The following is an 18,477-nucleotide window of genomic DNA, read 5'->3' as shown; positions in this document are numbered from 1 at the left end:
AAGGGGGGTTTCGGACCCCCAAATACGTCATTTTAAAGGTCATACGATATTCTCGCGAAATGAGCCAATTTCCCCTTACTTTTCCTCAACATTATATTAGTAAGTTCAAAATTAGTTCAACATTGCGTTTTCAAGTCCCCAAATTTCGAACAAAGTTTTTAAAAAAAATGAAATTTAAATGGTTGAATTGAATCACCTTAAATTTCGTTTTTTGAACTTTGCTCGAAATTTGGGGACTTGAAAACGCAATGTTGAACTAATTTTGAACTTACTAATATAATGTTGGGGAAAAGTAAGGGGAAATTGGCTCATTTCGCGAGAATATCGTATGACCTTTAAAATGACGTATTTGGGGGTCCGAAACCCCCCCTTAAAATTAGTTTGAATTAATTTCTGTGATTTTTACTTGAAAGTGCTTACAATTTGGTGAATTTTCCCGTTTTATTTTTTTCTTTACGATGATTTGAACTGGAGATATGATTTTCTGAAAATAGGTCAAATTTGACCTTTGACCAATCATAACTCTGTCAAAAATCAAGATATTGATTTGCGGTTTGCGCCAAAATTCTTAGTTTCTTATGCTCTTTCTAATGATGTATCACAAGATAGGGGTTACCATTTGAAAAAGAAAAGTTGGGGGCCCCCGCGCCCCCCCTGAGGGGGGGGACAAAAATGTTGACCCCCTTAGAAGATGGACCCCTTCAAGATAGAAACATTCCCAAAGTTTCGTTTTTCTATCTCTAACCGTTCAAAAGTTACGAGGAGGGTACAGACTTTTGGGACACCCTGTATGGTGCTTAGTAATGGTCTTTTCGGCAGGAATACATTTTTTCTCTTTCTCTAAAAGTTCTATAAATTCAAATTGGCATTCTGATGAATTTTCAATGTACGAAAAAATTTCTTCCATACTTGCGATGATTCTTCTGACTTTAGGGATTCCTAGAGATGTATCATGATCAATATGCACTAACAATCTTGAAATCTCAATTGTAGGTGTGATGATAGTGTCCTTCACCTGCAAATGCCTCAACGAATCATAACTTTATTATCTAAGTCATGGGCATTGCGAGCTTTTGCCACACTCGATTAATAAAGTGGACCTCACCTAAAAGGTTTCGATGACCTTGACCTTGTCACGTTTGTTTTTATGTTTTTTCGCTGGTTCTTCAAAAAATCGGGTCCGGCATCTATACCACAAAACAAGTATATGTGTAGTTTTAAAGCAAAGTCAAAACCCACTTCTGTTGACACTAGGACTTTTGATTTTATGGGTGAAAAAGTAGATAGTTCCTCCTCGATGTTTAGTAAAGTTTACAGTTCTTTTAACGTCAGGACCCACCCTTTAATCGAAAGTCCTCGATTAGAAACTTTCGTGAGAGCATTTGGGGGTACTAGAGAAGCCTAGATAAAAGTTCTCGATCTTTCTGATTTTTTCTACCATGGAAATTCATGCTCATTTTGATAATTTTAGATTGTTTTCAAGTTCCTGTAGGCTTGTTTTGAAACTAGTTGAGGAACTACATACTTGATAGCCAAAAAGTTGAGGGGCATAGCCAGCCCGAGTGAGTTACTGACTTGAAACAAGAGGATTCGAAATTACCTCAATCGATTTCGAAACGGTTAACAATGAAGATAGAGTAAAGGTGCACTTGAACAGCGAATGTTCTTCACTTATAACACATAGACTCGCAAAATCTTTCCAAAAACTTTTCAAAAATACACAAATGGAATATTAAGAACAATATTAAGGACACGACAAAGGAGGGGTACCGATAAGGGCTGTTTTTGGGCCCATCCTAACTGAATCTCCTCAACTCTACAATTTTTTGCTCATTGAAGGTATATGTTTTATGGAATTCATCATATAAATATATATATATCAAGCCGCTATCAAGCGCGCTATCTCAGCGCACTAAAGCGCTCTGCGGCTCCAAATCGCCATCAGAATCGATCCTCCCACAAATCATCGGGCAGATTACACCGTCTGATCTCCCCCTCCACTCCCTTCCGCCAACCTTTAACTGGACGTCCACGCCGCCTTCTTCCGGGAGGAACCCAATCAAATACCTTTCTGGGCAACCTACTATCTGCCATTCTCTGCACATGTCCATACCAAACCAGCTGCCTGGTTTTGATATCGGCACAATATCTTCCTCAACTCCCATTATTCCACGCACTCGTTCATTACGAACGCGCTCTCTCCGCGAGATCCCTGCAGACCTTCGCCAAAAGTCCATTTTGGTTGCCCGTAAGGTATCCTCGGATCTTTTCAAGATCTTTTCTCGGATCTATGGAATTCATCATAATTTGGTCCTTTCCGGTCTCTATTTGGGTCTACCAATACTGGCCTAAACATGGTAGGCAGCCTGATTGGTGAAACTTTTACTGGCTTTATCAGCAAGATAAGACAAGACATAGCCTTATCCGTGCTGTGGAGTATATCGATTTTCACTTCCTGCTGTTCGCTCATAGATTTCACCGATCAAGTTGCCGAACTCTGAGGGCCGATTTTGGCAAAAAATGCGGGTTTTGCAGTAAACAGTGCGGTTTTTGCGCCATAAAATGCGGATTTTTCGGCAAAATTTGCCCTCAAAGTTCAAATCCATGTTTAGGCCGGTATAAGAAGAAAGAGGAGACCAGAAATGGCCGAATCATGGTAAATTCCGTAAAATATATGTACCCTCCAATCCTTCGATGAGCAAAAAATTGCAGAGCTGAGGAAATTCAGATAGGAAGCGCCCTAAAACACCTTTCATCGATAAGTACCCCGCCTTTCGGCGCGCGAATCTCTGGGCACTGGTGGTGCAAAGGTTAAGCATTCGCCTTACGTGTCGAGGGCCGCAAGATTGGTGTTGGTTAAAGGTACATTTTCTTCACAAGCAATTAGACATCAGAAACCAAAATAAAACAACTAACTTCCCCCATTTTACACTCAATCACTTCGCGGCGTCGATTAGAGAGTAGATAACCCATTAGCCCGACCGCCGCCTCCTCATAAGGCGAGACAGCGTATGTCACACTCCGCATAGTTGCGACCGTTTTTGGACGGTCCAGAGGCGTCCCACAAAAAAAACTGTACAGACCATATCTCTTCAAAATTTAAAAACATTATGACAGTGTCGTTTCCAAAAATTTTGCCTCTTTCGAGTTATACACGTGAAACCGCCGAGAAAGGACATTTAGCGGTAATTTTTAGGAGAAGAATCGGGTTGTGGGAGGGGAGGGGGGTGTTTCATGAAAAAAATTGAACATGATTCTTGTAGGGAATTTTATCAGAAACGGAATTGATGTCCTGACATTTGTCCCTGTTCTACGTTTAATTCAAGATAATTTGCAAAAACTGATTTTTGGGGCCATTTGGGACCCTTCTCCCCCCGAAATCGGGTACCTCACTTCCGAATCTTGGGGAATTTTTTATGGGACAGCAGAGGACCTAACTGAATCCAAAAAAACAAAAATTGGCAGGCTCATAATTTTTTCTTAGAAATTTTACATCGTGCTTGTCCTCTTAATTTTGAACCAGAATTTGAGAACCTCCTTTGAACCAAACTCAATGATTCATCATTTCCTTTAGTGCTACCAGAAAAATGAAATGCCAGGTTTAGCGCTTAAATAAGGTAAGTTTAGCAAACAATGTTACGATATCATATGTATCATTTGGTTGAGTTGCCCAAACAATGACCACCCGTTCGATTTCCTTTGACTTTCAATTTCATTGACTCAGGGGTTTGGAACATCTGAGAAAAAACTACTTCCTTGAATTTTTTGTAAAGCCTCAGTTTCATGGGTGTTCACCAAGCAGAATTTTAAATACTGATTAAACACTGAATAACGCTTAGAAAAAAAAATAAATAAGAGGAAAGGAGACATTACCTAAGACCGGGGAGGATTTAGAATGGTTACTGAAAGACTTGCACAGGAGACTTAAAACTTGAGACTAAAACCTCCACCGCCCAGATTGGATCGATAATTGGCCACTCCTCCCATATGAAAGCGATCATCCTCTGCCTGCAAGGAAGCACAAATGAGTTGACAACATTGAAAACTAAAAACATACTTTCAGAAGAGGAGAAGGCAAGGTTTCCAGAGACAGCATTCCTTCCTTCTTGGAAGTTCAAAAACTTTTCATCATCAGAGCAAAAGAGGACACAGACTTACAGGAAATTTCTTTGAGGAACTGCATTGTTCAACTTTTTCAAAATCAAAATGTGGGTATAGGACTGAAGACAAGCAATCTCCTATCGTTGCCAGGGGTCGAGAGGATTCTCAAGAGCGAACACCGATTTTCAGGATTTCATTGGCATCACCTCCTCGCTCGCGAATAAAGAGGCCTTTGTTTCGAACGCCCTCGTCGTTCGCGAACCCAAACCCTTTTGTCCGGCGCCTGCTCTGAGTTCTCGATACTTGAGGCATATTTGGCAAAAGCGATACCTATTTTAGAACTCGATTGATTATCTGTCCAATTCCATAACGTTCGATGATGAGATGCCTAACACGCTCGTATTCATATTCGATCTTAGGAGGCGATTACTGGACGCCACACAGTGGAACGAATCAATGGGAGAAATCGGACAAAATTTAAAACTTCAAAATTGCATTTCTTCATTAATATAAAATGTTGATGTTTTAAAATTAGTTTCGTTGGTTCTCTCGTAAAAATTTTCGATAAAAAGTACCCTTTAAAATTAAAATTGTGACAAGGTAAACGTAAAATTTTAGAATTTTTGTCAAAAATTTAATGTCCGACTTCTTCCAAAGACTCGTTCCACTGTGCGCCAGTTGATTCCCTCCTAATGCCCTCTCATCGCTCAGTGAGCAGGCGCCGCGCCGCGCTGGGCTGCGCATCCTGCATAACAGTCCACGTTGTGTCATCCTCCTTGTCCGTTCCTCAGTTCATTCGCTTCCTGCGGGCTGCACCAGGTCGTCTGAATGCACTACCAGCCGAGCACAGTTCGTTGACACGCAAGTGAGATGAGGGTGAAAACGATGAAACGCCATGGCCAGTTAGTTTTTTTGTCTTGTCATTTTCTTGATATGTTTCGCTCGGTAACCAATCACGTCAATTAATTGTTCACCCGAGCCACGGCAATTTCTCCTTTTGGAATATTGTTATCACACGTTTTCATGAATTTTTCTTCGCCCCCCCCCCCTCTGGGTTTTGCCTGCTTCTACGCCCCTTTCCCCCAAAATCCTCTCTTTTCTAATTAAATCATTTTGAAGGGGTATCACTAACAGGAGAAATTGCCTAATCGTATATACCTTTTGGCAGGCGTACTTTTGAAGTTTACAGATTTACCTCTTAGGGCGCGCTGCTGTCGAGTGTACGATCGGCATATACCGTTGAATTTCACCTCCCCGGAAGGTTCTCATCTTGGCCGAGTGACAAGCATATCCGATAGCGGGTGGGGAGGTTGCGCGCTCAAATCCTGACCAATTTTTTTCTTTATTTATAGAATTATTATTATTATTATGTGATTTGAATAAATTTCCAAACCTTTCCTTTTGTTGATATATTTTACTTCTCGTGACTGATGAGCTTTTGTTTGCGACTTGAAGATTTTAATAGCGACTTTAAAATTACATTAGCCACTTTAATATTACATCAGCGACTTAAATATTATGTTAACGACTTTAAGAGTACATTGGCGACTTTAATGTTAGGTTAGATTAATTTAGAAGTTAGTTTCAGTTATTCATAAACTGCCTCTTCTTTCTGCGAATGATTATGCTCAGTAACCCAGGCAAGATATTAATAAATGACGCATTCTAAAAATTTAATTACAAATAAAATAAACAGCAATTACAGTGTTCTCGGTTCACCTACATTAGCAGTAAAGAAAGAGCGTTGAAATGTAAGTCAAATTACCCTTGTATACCGATAAAGTTGGAGGATCCGATCGCATGTACCTTATTCGGTAGGTTCCGTAAAGGTACACTTCGGGCTACTTCGAAAAAGTATATGTGATTCATTTGGATTCGTTAGGCGCACTCATTTTTATGATCCTCGATGGACAGGATGAGGAAGGAGAGTAAGACTGTAGATGGGCAGGAGTGAGGAAGGGGAGTTCAAAGATCAGAGTTTTAATAGAGTGAGTCTTTACTTTCAGAGGCCTTTGTTCCATCATAGACAGCTATACATGTGTGGCCCTGTCAAGGTCGACTTCCAAAAAAGGAATCAAAAAAATTCAGAGTAAGCAAAAGTCATTTAGTATATTGTTTGGCAAGAAATTTTTCTGTGAAACATCGTTTTGTTATTCAATTAAAATTGTTTGCTCATTAATTGCCAATGGGCGATTTCGACAATCTCGCTAACCGCGAAGCAGCCTTTGTGAACCCAGCACCCTGGGACTTGGGCTACGTAGCGGCCAAGGGGCAGAGCCACTTGGTCAATACTAAATGCATCGGACTATGAACTATGATATACATATTCTTAAAATTGAACGCAATTTTGCAATTCGAATAAGTCAGAGACTTGCTTCAAATTCCCGTTCTTACTGTGTATTGAAACACGTTTTATCCACTGGTTTTTTATATTTTTCATTGTTTTTTTTTCTTCTCTTGTAGTACCCACTTATTTCTCTCTTAATCTTTAATTCATTTATTTACTGCTATTCCAACTGAGTATTTTTTAATATTTTTTCATTTCATTTATTCCTTTTTATTCTGTTTGCTTACAATCCTACATGTGAGGGAAAGGAGGACAGGGATAACAATTAGGAAAAAGTCACCAATCTCAACCAAAAAAACTGGTTTTAGGCAAGAAATCGATTTTCTCTTCATTACTTTACCTTATACTGAGGGAATTGGGCATACAATTTCATACCTCCAGCAATTATTATATCTTAAGTCAATTTCAGTACTTCAGCACTTAGATTTCACTTTCCAGAATATATAATCAAAAGCCCTAAGTAAAGCTTCTAAATTTAGGGGCTATAAATGTTGTTAAGATACATATTTTGAATAAACTAGAACACATCTGGTGAAGAGACATTCATTCCCGTGGCAATGGGAGAACGTCCTTTCTGAGTTACTGATTGGTTCTGTAAACACCAACCTCATCACTTAAACATCGTGGAGGAGAATTTCCAAAAAACCGAAAATCTAAAAACCGATACTTCCATTTTTTGGTTTACACTATTATCACTGGAGTTTGCTCCGCGAGTAATGAATACGAAAAAATTATATATAAATTTTCCTCACTGTCCGAAAAACAGTATTCAATGCCACAAGCTTCACTTGCCTTAAATAATAATTTTGCACTTGAATTTCTATGTACCGGAAACTAAACAAACAAAGATTAAGTTCATTGAGTTCAAGATTATTTACATGCAACAACTGATATGAGTATCCGATTATAGTTTTATATGATTGAACTAATTACTAACTTTATAGGAAACTCATCGCTTAGAAATCGTGGCAGAAAATTGCAGCGGGAAAAAACTGAAATAAAACTCCTTACTGTGAAGAGAATTAGGATGTTCCTTTGATTATCACTAACCTACTCCAAAATTAAATAGGAGGACAAATATTAACGATAAATGAATAACCCACTGCTAACGGTTCCTAGTAATTGGGCTCATGATCGCAACTGAATTGGTTGGTGCTGGAACCTTTCGAACACATTTTCTGATGAACAGTGAGCTCCATAAGAATGCACATATTGAAGGGTTCTTCAAGCAATGAACAATTTGAGTTTAAACAAAGGCTGATCCAGCTGGGAATGTGAAGTGAAAAACAAGAATCATGATAATGCGTACCAGACAAATTATTGTACAAAATAATTTGTTGCTTCAATAGCTGGAATGAATAAATGCTAGTTACAACAGTCACATCCTCGCCAACTACATCAGCGCATTTGATCAGCGATGATGAATAGATGTTTAGACATGTAAAAGTCAGAAAGGGATGAGCCCACAATTTATGCACGAAACATGACAGGAGAAAAATAGCTAGGTCTGAGGACAAAAGTAAAAGGAGAAAAACGCATGATGACAATGCCAAAGTGAAAGAAAGGAGTGAGCGGCCAGCCCAAGCGGACTAGCAGTAGAGGCAAGAATCCGTGGGTGAGGTCCAGTGCCTCTGCGGGCACAAGCGCAGCTGATCCAGATCAATTCAATCGGAAGCCCCATGACAGTCTCTCGAAGAAGAATATCGAGATCGGGTTTTAATTCCCTCCTGTCTCATGAGGGGATGGCAATTCGGCCTGGAATTATATCCGATCTCGTCAATAACCAGTTGGCCCAGGCTACTGTATATTGTTTCTCGAACTAAAACAATAACCGCCCAATTTTCCTCCGAGTTCGGGTTGCGGGAGGCAAAATTCCTTAACCTGCTCAGGCCTCTTGAGCGAATATTTTGATCGAAAGCGATGCTTGGTCGTCCACAAACTTGGAGGGCGATCAAATTAATTTTAATTCCCTCTCGACCCCTGATCGTTGCAAAGGTTTGGTTCTAGGATGTTTCATCCCACCTTTTCTATTATTTTCACTTTGGGTCCCTGAAATTTTGTTCCCTAAAACCTGGTCCTGTTACAAATTGGCCGATCAACTTCGTTGTTAGTGGTATTTTTGTGTGACATATGAAGTCCAGTTGAGCACTATGTAAAGAGTGATCTAAAATATGAAAATATGGTAGTAACAGGACAGAGGTAGGAAATAGATCCTCACTTGATAAAGTTGGAAGAAGACTCAGCAAGACACTGACAGTGACGTCTCACCGCCTAAGTTCTTCATTCTTCGATACTGAATGTACTGCTATGCAAGCCTACGGATGGCACAGGCCTTACTAGCTTCCAGTAAATGAGCAAGAAGTATCAAATCATGCGGAGCTACAAATAACACTTTGAAACAAATGCTATAAGGACATTCATCAAAATATCCACTTACCATTAAAATTGGACGACCTGACAAGGCGCAGATTTAAGCATTATGATATGTTTGCTCATCAAAATTTCATGTGAGACATGATCCCTAAAACGAAAATTACTACCAGTAACTTTTAACAAAGATATTAACATTTTTTTTTTGGCATAAATTCTAACTCACGCTTATAGACAGAATAAAAGATAATCTACTCGAGTTCAATCGCACACTAAACATTACCGTCGTAGTCTTTGCAGTGTAAAATAAGAGAATCTCAATATCGGCACTTCTACTTGGCTATTTACTGCATGTTACAGTGAAACTTCGATATAACGAACGTCGATATAACAAATTCTTCGAATTAACGAATTTTTTTCGCGGTCCCGAAAAAATCCCTATCTTTTCAATGTAAAATAAATTCTATATAACGAATTTCGGTATAACGAATATTCGCTTTTACGAAGGAAATCTTCGGTCCGAGTACGAACTTTACCGTGTAAATCGAACTCGATTTAACGAATGCACGGGAATTTCCGCGCGACCGGCAACACCGCGGGGGAGAAAGCATGCTTGTCTTCACCCGCGTATTGTACGTCGGTATCGGTGCAAAGGTCATTTTCCGATACGGCGGGATTGGGAATTTCCGAGGCGCACATGTTTCTTCGAATAAACGGGGTGATTGAGGAGCTACGTGAACAGTGTCCATAGTACGATTTCAACCCCTGCCGTGTGCTCCTCACTACCGCTGCGCAGTTTTCAGCAGTGTTTTCCTCCAACTGACGCTGCAACGCCACGCGCGGCGCACGACCGGTCTCCCATTAGATCCCATGTACTGCTTTGAACGCGGCACTGCTCCCGGAGCAGTGCTGCGTCCTGCGGCGGCCTAATAACTGCGATATATTTTACGCAATCAAATGGCAACGGGCGCTGCGTGGCGCCGCGCGACGGCTCCTGGCCAGTTTGGAGGAAAACACCGCTTTACTGATCAAGTGTTAACCGGGAGTTCCCCGCCGATTTTCCGTAAAATATCGTCATAGTTTCAGAAGGGTGGGGGTGGGGTGTACACGAAACCGGAAAAAACCTAACATTTCAAAAAAATTTGTGGCCTAAAATCGGGTTTTCGGCGGTTTTCGATGTAACGAATTTTCGATTTAACGAATTTTTTCGCCGGTCCCTAGAAATTCGTTATATCGAAGTATTACTGTATTTACTTTGTGAACAACATGGTGCGGGGAAAGAGCATTGCTAAGTAATTGATAAGCTTGCCGAAGCTGATGTGCAAAATTTGATTTCTTAGTTGGGAGTTACTTCTAGTAATTTTCGTTTTGCACCTTGTGTTCTTTGTAAAATTTTGAGGAGGAAACATACATCCAACCAGTGTTCCAACCCCACGAGCGCCATGTCGCCAAATGCTCCTAAAAAATCGGCCATGGCCCCTAAAAAATGAAGACCCTGCGCCAAACGTGGCCCCTAAAAAATTGTCGCAATCCTAAATTACGGTTTGATGATTTCAAGATTTTTGTCAGGCAGCCTGGACTGAACGCGCATAGCAAGCAGTTGCGCGCGGAACTTCGTCGCGGCAGCGACTCAGCAGATCGAGAATCGTACTACTTATCGTACATACTATAGAATCGTTCTACTACTTTTCATAATAGGAAGTCAGAAAAAGTATTATTTAATTGAACAAACTTTAAGTAAACTAAAAGCTCCTTGTTTTAAATCGGAATATCATTCCTTTGGCCTTTCCCTTTCCCAAGTAATGGCTGCGAGCTGCAACTTGCAAGTCCTGTAACTGTATATCTTGCAAATAACTTTTCACTGAATGCGCCGTGATATATAGGCAACAATTCAATTTGGCCCCTAAAAAATCTTCAATGGCCCCTAAAAATTGAACTTGATGGGCCAAACGGCTCCTAAAACTTGGGGGTGAAGTTGGAACACTGCATCCAACCAGTTAAGATTCGTACCTTGTCTAGTTGTTCATTGCTCCAATCCTTACAATGCCTCGCTACTAAAACCAGAGGAATACGATTAACAAGTAGTCTGAGGGCTACTTTTTAGACTTAACAATTGAATGTACATAGGCTGTCCCAAAACAACTGAGAGTAAGTCTGTATTTCAGAAACAATAATAGATATTGAAACGCAGTTTGTGGGAGGTTGTAGCTCATATCCTCAGCTATCCAACGAGCCCAAGATTAGCTCATTTGGTCAAATTTCGCTGAGTTACAGCAATTTTTCGGAGGCGTGTAAAAAATAACCCTACAGGATTTTTGAGTATTTTTTTCCTTGTCTGAAATGTTGTTCCGAGAGTCGCGCAGTTGATCGCAACTTTGCAGATCACGTTGGCACTGGTATAGATGCAAGTTCTAACATGTTTGTATGTGCTTTCATTGCATATCAGAGTTTTCTTCAACTTTCCAGCTCAGTGAAGCCAACATTGTTTGGCGTTAATGACACGTGTTCTCGTTTGGTGCAATGAGTTCGCCCGCGGAGCTGAAACAAGAGCATCGCTATGCCATCCGTTACTGTGTTCGCCGAGGTTTAACTGCCTCTGATACCGTGAAAGAGATGTCAGTTGCTCATGGAGAAAACCGACTTGGTCAGAACACTATTCATCGGTGGCATGCAGCTTTTTCCGAGGGTCGAGCTTTGATTCCGCATGGCGGCCGGGCGTCAACTTCTGCGGCGCGGCGTAGGAAAGTGTCATTAACGCTAGACAATGTTGGCTTCACTGAGCTGGGAAGTTGAAAAAAACTCTGATATGCAATGAAAGCACATACAAACATGTTAGAACTTGCATCTAGACCAGTGCCCACGTGATCTGCAAAGTTGCGATCAACTGCGCGACTCTCGGAACAACATTTCAGACAAGGAAAAAAATACTCAAAAATCCTGTTGGGTTATTTTTTACGCGCCTCCGAAAAATTGCTGTAACTCAGCGAAATTTTGACCAAATGAGCTAATCTTGGGCTCGTTGGATAGCTAAGGATATGAGCTACAACCTCCCACAAACCGCGTTTCAATATCTATTATTTTTTCTGAAATACAGACTTACTCTTAGTTGTTTTGGGACAGCCTATGTATTTATGCCGTGAAAAACTATGTCAAAATGATAAAATCAAAATGAGCTAGATAGCAGGCAAATCCTACACATTCAGTTCCTTTTCATTTAATTCATTTTCTCATGATTCTTTTCAGCATGAATATGTCCATTTGAACTTACACCAGATGACGCAGGTTTAACATAAGCTTCTTACGAGGGGCGTTCAATAAGTAAGTATCCCCCCTCTCTAAAATCAATAGGAATGGACCAATTTTAAAAAACTTGAGCTCAAAATCCTCCTTAGGATATATCGAGTTCAACAAAACAAACCGCAACAAAATCGGACCATGTGCGGCCGAACGCGAGCCGTTTGAACGCGCCGAGGTGCACACCGCTCCCGCCAAATCCGCGGAAATTTGAAGTCCGCGACAAGAGAAGAGCTTCTCTGCCAACGCTTCAGTCGTTCATTACTGACGAAAAATCAAAGAATTTTTTGGAGAATAAAGGGCTTATCTCACCTCTCCACATAACCAGCTCGATCCAAGCAGGTCTGATACTGATTGTGAGACTAAGAGAACAGCTTTTGGAGACCACGCGTGTAGAGGTCTTTCAACTGGCTGGGGATGAAAGTGTTGACGGCTTGTTTGACCTCCTCCACTGATTCAAAATGAACTTCCCCAGTTCAGATTTCAGAAAGGGGAATAAATAGTGGTCTGTTTTGCCATTTACTACCGTATCTAAAATCTGAACTCGGGGGAGTTCATTTTGAATCAGTGGAGGAAGTCAAACAAGCTGTCAACACTTTCATCCCCAGCCAGTTGAAAGACCTCTACACGCGTGGTCTCCAAAAGCTGTTCTCTTAGTCTCACAATCAGTATCAGACCTGCTTGGATCGAGCTGGTTATGTGGAGAGGTGAGATAAGCCCTTTATTCTACAAAAACTTCTTTGATTTTTCGTCAGTGATGAACGACTGAAGCGTTGGCAGGGAAGCTCTTCTCTTGTCGCGGACTTCAAATTTCCGCGGATTTGGCGGGAGCGGTGTGCACCTCGGCGCGTTCAAACGGCTCGCGTTCGGCCGCACATGGTCCGATTTTGTTGCGGTTTGTTTTGTTGAACTCGATATATCCTAAGGAGGATTTTGAGCTCAAGTTTTTATAAAATTGGTCCATTCCTATTGATTTTAGAGAGGGGAGATACTCACTTATTGAACACCCTTCATAGATGTACATAGATTGAACCTAAAATTTTTGGATCTAAAATAGACAAAAGGATACATACCATGTTTTTATACATTTGACCTCCTGAAGGAGGCTTAGGACTGGCTGCTTTTCTATGACCCATTTCACTTTTTGCAGGCCACGTTGGAAACATACTGGGATCAATTGCTTTTGGGAGTTCTTTGAAATAATTACTTTTAAGAGCAGCATCAGCACTGATTCGCTGATTTGGATCATAGGTTAAAAAACTGAAAAGATAAGCAAAAATTTGATTATTACAGTGAGTTTGAGTCCTTGTCAAATGAAATCAGCCTTTATATATCAGTGAAATCAGCCTTTATACAAAAGATGAACCATTACCACCTGAACTTGGTGGCACTAAGAAGTACCAAGTTGGTGCTCCTCTCTCATGGAAACAACAATGACTTGCAATGCATAAAAATCTTGACTTTAAAAGTCATCATGTCCAAAACATTACTTTGTTACAAACCAACTTCTTTTAGAGATGACAATTATTTTGGTAATTCTGTGAATTCTCTTCTTTCAAGGGAAAATTTGGACATCAACGTTCCTGAGGTAATTGATATACTCTTGGTTGTGCTATTTTCAACAATGATAGTAAGTAGTAGATTATCTACTGAAACTTGATAATTCTCTCCTTTTCGAATAAGTAAATTGGAGGTTTCATTAATTTGAACTAGCAATGTTGCCATTTTTCATTTTTTTTTACAATTGATTTTTTTTTTATCAAATTAGGGAACATCATCAAATGCTCCTTGTTGAAATGAAACAAAACACTGTTCATTGTATTATTCGCACTTTTTCATTTCTTTCAATATATTATACCTCCCAGGGAAACGATTGGTACGCAAGATATGAGCTATCAAAGTTCACCCTTTGCGTGCGCAGACTGGAATCCGGGCTCTTGAAGTCATCTTCACACCCCCTCCCTTGCCACCAACAAGTTTCACCTGATCATTCCTGCGTATTTTTTGGCATACTTTCTATTTCTAGCCTTTTAAGAGGCCTCAGATGAATATTTAGGGGCCTCCTGATCCATGGTTGCCATTTTTGACCCATATTAGGAGGTTTCTTCTTTTTTCCTTTAGTAGAGCTAAATTTCGACTGAAAACTATGTAACTTTTTAGAGGGAACATAACAATGAATCAGACCAGGTTTGCAGCTTTTTCCTTTGTTGCCCAATTTTTTAGAAAAATCGTCTCAAAGATCCAAAAATTTGAATAATTATCATGTCGAAAGTTCTGGGAGATGAATGATGGGTTTCATGTGGAAAATAGAAGCTTTAAGTTTTGTTTTACTGCAAATAAAATATCCACCACGGAAAATTACGATACATTTCACTGACGTAATAAATAATCCAATTTTTGGCGTTTCGCAACGATTTTTCTCGAAAATTTGGCAATGCAAGAAATAGTTACAAAGAACATTATTCTTGTAATTTTTTATGTTCCTTCCATGAATGTATCCAGTTTTTCGAATAAAATAAGTTAACACGTGTAAAACTAAAAAAACCCGTAAAAATTGGCCAAAAATGGCAAGAATGGACCCTGAGGATCTTTAAAATTGATCGGAAGCCATTTTAGTAGCCAAAAATGAAAAGCAAGGAAAAAATACATTGGGTGCACCCGCATGAATTGTGACTAAATGTCGAAAAACGTTCAAAAGAGCTACTTTGTTGCTGCTGTACTGCTGTACTGATTGTTAAGAGGACCGCAAAACATGACATCCCAGTCAATTAACACATCATGGGAATCCAGGTGCATTAAGGTTTTTTTAGTCTGCTGTATGGATGGGTATGAACTGTTCCGTACGTCAATATGAAAATTGTGCCCCAGTTTCTTGGACTTTAAGCATTTCGATTGATGAAAGTTTTGCCTCACTTTCCAATTTTGGCCATTATAATGTCTTCCGATTAATTATAAGGAGCCTTAGGATCCATTGTTGCCATTTTTGGCTAATTTTTACGGGTTTTTTTAGTTTTACACGTGTTAACTTATTTTATTCGAAAAACTGGATACATTCATGGAAGGAACATAAAAAATTACAAGAATAATGTTCTTTGTAACTATTTCTTGCATTGCCAAATTTTCGAGAAAAATCGTTGCGAAACGCCAAAAATTGGATTATTTATTACGTCAGTGAAATGTATCGTAATTTTCCGTGGTGGATATTTTATTTGCAGTAAAACAAAACTTAAAGCTTCTATTTTCCACATGAAACCCATCATTCATCTCCCAGAACTTTCGACATGATAATTATTCAAATTTTGGATCTTTGAGACGATTTTTCTAAAAAATTGGGCAACAAAGGAAAAAGCTACAAACCTGGTCTGATTCATTGTTACGTTCCTTCCAAAAAGTTACACAGTTTTCAGTCTAAATTAAGCTCTACTAAAGGAAAAAAGAAGAAACCTCCTAATATGGGTCAAAAATGGCAACCATGGATCAGGAGGCCCCTAAATATTCATCTGAGGCCTCTTAAAAGGCTAGAAATAGAAAGTATGCCAAAAAATACGCAGGAATGATCAGGTGAAACTTGTTGGTGGCAAGGGAGGGGGTGTGAAGATGACTTCAAGAGCCCGGATTCCAGTCTGCGCACACAAAGGGTAAACTTTGATAGCTCATATCTTGCGTACCAATCGTTTCTTTGGGAGGTATAATATATTGAAAGAAATGAAAAAGTGCGAATAATACAATGACAGTGTTTTGTTTTATTTCAACAAGGAGTATTTGACGATGTTGCCTAATTTGATAAAAAAAAATCAATTGCAGAAAAAAATGATAAATGGCAACATTGCTAGTTCAAATTAATGAAACCTCCAATTTAATGACTTATTTGAAAAAGAGGACGTATTTTTAGAAAACGGCTCTTATCGATACCCCTCCTACCTCCTTTGATTAAATATTTGACTCCCCCCTCGATTTTAAGCCAAAAAGTATGGTCACTCAGCCCTGCTGAAAAGTTTGAATGAGACTTACTCGGATAGAAGCTTGAGACCAGCATCACTAATCATTTGTGCAAACTTTGCTTTTAGAGATACTCCAGGGTAACTTGGCAAGTTAACTTTTTGGCAGAGTGCAAACTGTGAGTACCCGGGCCAAATTGTGTCATTAGGAGTTCCCAGTACTTCAAATATTTTATGAATCTGATTGCACTCATTCTTGCCCTGGAATAGGGGCTCCATGGTTAGAAACTCGGCAAAAATACATCCCACTGACCACATGTCTATTTTTGTGGAATATTCCTGCAGCAGAAGAAATAATACACGTTTGAAAAGTTCAGCACTTGAAGCAACGATGGTCATGAAAAAAATAAGACTTTCTATTTCATATCTTTTTAACGCATTGACTGGCTGTTCGGTAATCGTTTCCTGCAGGGCGACGGAAACACACGAAAACGAACGTTACGAATTTGATTGAAACGTGCTGACAAATTCTCCAAGAAAAACAATGGTAGCGCTCTCTATCGGGCATTCAGTGGTACTATCAGTTCACTAAAATGCCTAGAGAAAGCGCACTCTGTGTGGCTCAGCTGACACAGCAAAATCAGCCAAGGAAGCGCCAGTTGTTTTAAACGACCGGTTGGCCTCAGTGGAATACATCTATACCGGTCAATCAAACGGTGTGGCAGTTAACTAGTTAAATACAGGAGATAAATCATTCTGGTAAAATTGAATACATGGCCTGTATACTCTCAGTTTTAGAGCAAGTTCAAAACTTGGAATTCCGTACAAAGGTTAGCAAAAAGCTCAATTTTACGGAGGACACCTACCATCACCACTAAGCTACCTCCCAGTGCACTGATGGATTACAACAAAGTTCATCAATTCCATCTTGTACGGCAAAGAATGTTATGATTTGTCTTGGTTCTTTCAAATGCAACTTCAATTTTGTGCGAGGACTGTTTGAAAAGAATGCCGAGTGAAAAATGTGTGCTTTCCATTGTCTTTTCCTTATTTTTCTACAAGTTCTTTTTCCGGGTCTCCTGAAGTCATTGTTTCCTCATTTTAATTCAAAGTACAGATTTGTTGCTTCTCAGGTACATAAATAAATAATTTCTTCAAAACTGAACGTTCATAATTCAGATTTGGAAAAAGGAATGCAAGAAAGCTAGAGGGATTAACGGAAATCTATTTTTGCTCACTTCTCTTCCTCAATCAAATATGTTCCAGGAGTTCATAATTAATCACACAGAGATTTGGAGAGCTTAAATATTTGAAAACAATTTACCTTGGTGCAAAGCAATAGTTCTGGAGCTCTGTACCAAAGAGTAACTACTATTGGAGTGTACTGTTTTAATGGGGAACCATATTCACGGGCAAGACCAAAATCACCCACTTTTAAAATTCCTTTGTGGGACAGAAGCAGATTTGAAGCTTTCAAATCACGATGTAAAATCCAGTTGTCATGCAAATGATTGACTGCCTTAAGTAGTTGCTCCATAAGACACTTGATTTCACCTAAAAAATTGAGAGGGCAAAACTACAATAAATATAAATTTCACACAATCAAAAGGTAACGGATTTAATTACAGACATGATGAGGCAACAGCAAAGCACAGATGCTACCTCACACCATGCAAAATTCGGATTAGCAAAGACTAGACACTGGCATGCTCTCTTCAAAGGCACCGATTGAGGATTCTTTGAAATACTTTCTTTTGTGCAAAGCAGCTCCTTGGGCCAACCTGTAACAGGACTTTTAAAAATGTACAGACTTCGACAATATGACACTCTATCTCTTGATACCTGTGAATTACGATCTGAAGGGGATAATTTCATCAGTTTTAAGATACCTTAGAGCATTTGACCACAAATCACAAATTAGAATGGCGCAAAACTACCGTGGTGTAGTCGTTATGGTACCAATGTTACTGCACCTCATGTAAACTTTTTTATTCTTTTTTTTTTTCTAATAGTTACAAGTGAGCTTTCATTATGAAAATATACACTTTGTTTCTAACTCAAATAAAGAGAAAATACAAACAACAGAGCAGTTTGTAACTTATTTACATATTATATATAATGAATTAAAATTAATGGTTCAGACCGAGAGGCTGGCCAGTTCCCCCGGCTTTACCCTTTTGAGGCGTCTGTATTCGTTGGGGTTGTCTAATAATTGAATTGCCTCAATATTTGGGTGGTGATAGAGACGTTTCTTCTCGTTCGTCGCAACTTTGGTTATAAATTGTGAGACTGTCTCCACACCAAGATCTCTATGAATGTCAGAATTTCTTTCCTACCATCGTGCCCCGACTATCTAGGGGCCTGATCTGTCTCCTAGTCTAAGGGAACGATTTTGAAATCTTTGTAATATTTCTTAGTTTGACCGTT

The 18,477-nt window shown here is 39.5% G+C and overlaps 1 protein-coding gene across 1 annotated transcript in view; it reads right to left on the bottom strand.

Moving 5' to 3' along the window:
• Pitslre (cyclin dependent kinase 11B pitslre) overlaps positions 1 to 18,477 on the bottom strand; it is a gene marked incomplete at its 5' end in the record, with an annotated part of 53,299 nt that overhangs the window by 8,610 nt on the left and 26,212 nt on the right. Inside the window, 4 exon segments of the mRNA XM_072306505.1 lie at positions 3,874 to 4,008; positions 13,186 to 13,372; positions 16,124 to 16,389; positions 17,375 to 17,604. Of these exon segments, the coding sequence (XP_072162606.1) occupies positions 3,925 to 4,008; positions 13,186 to 13,372; positions 16,124 to 16,389; positions 17,375 to 17,604 (767 nt within the window).

This window comes from Bemisia tabaci, chromosome 1 (assembly GCF_918797505.1).
Source record: "Bemisia tabaci chromosome 1, PGI_BMITA_v3".
Classification (NCBI taxonomy): Eukaryota; Metazoa; Arthropoda; class Insecta; order Hemiptera; family Aleyrodidae; genus Bemisia; species Bemisia tabaci.
This window is presented reverse-complemented; position numbering and strand designations above follow the sequence as displayed.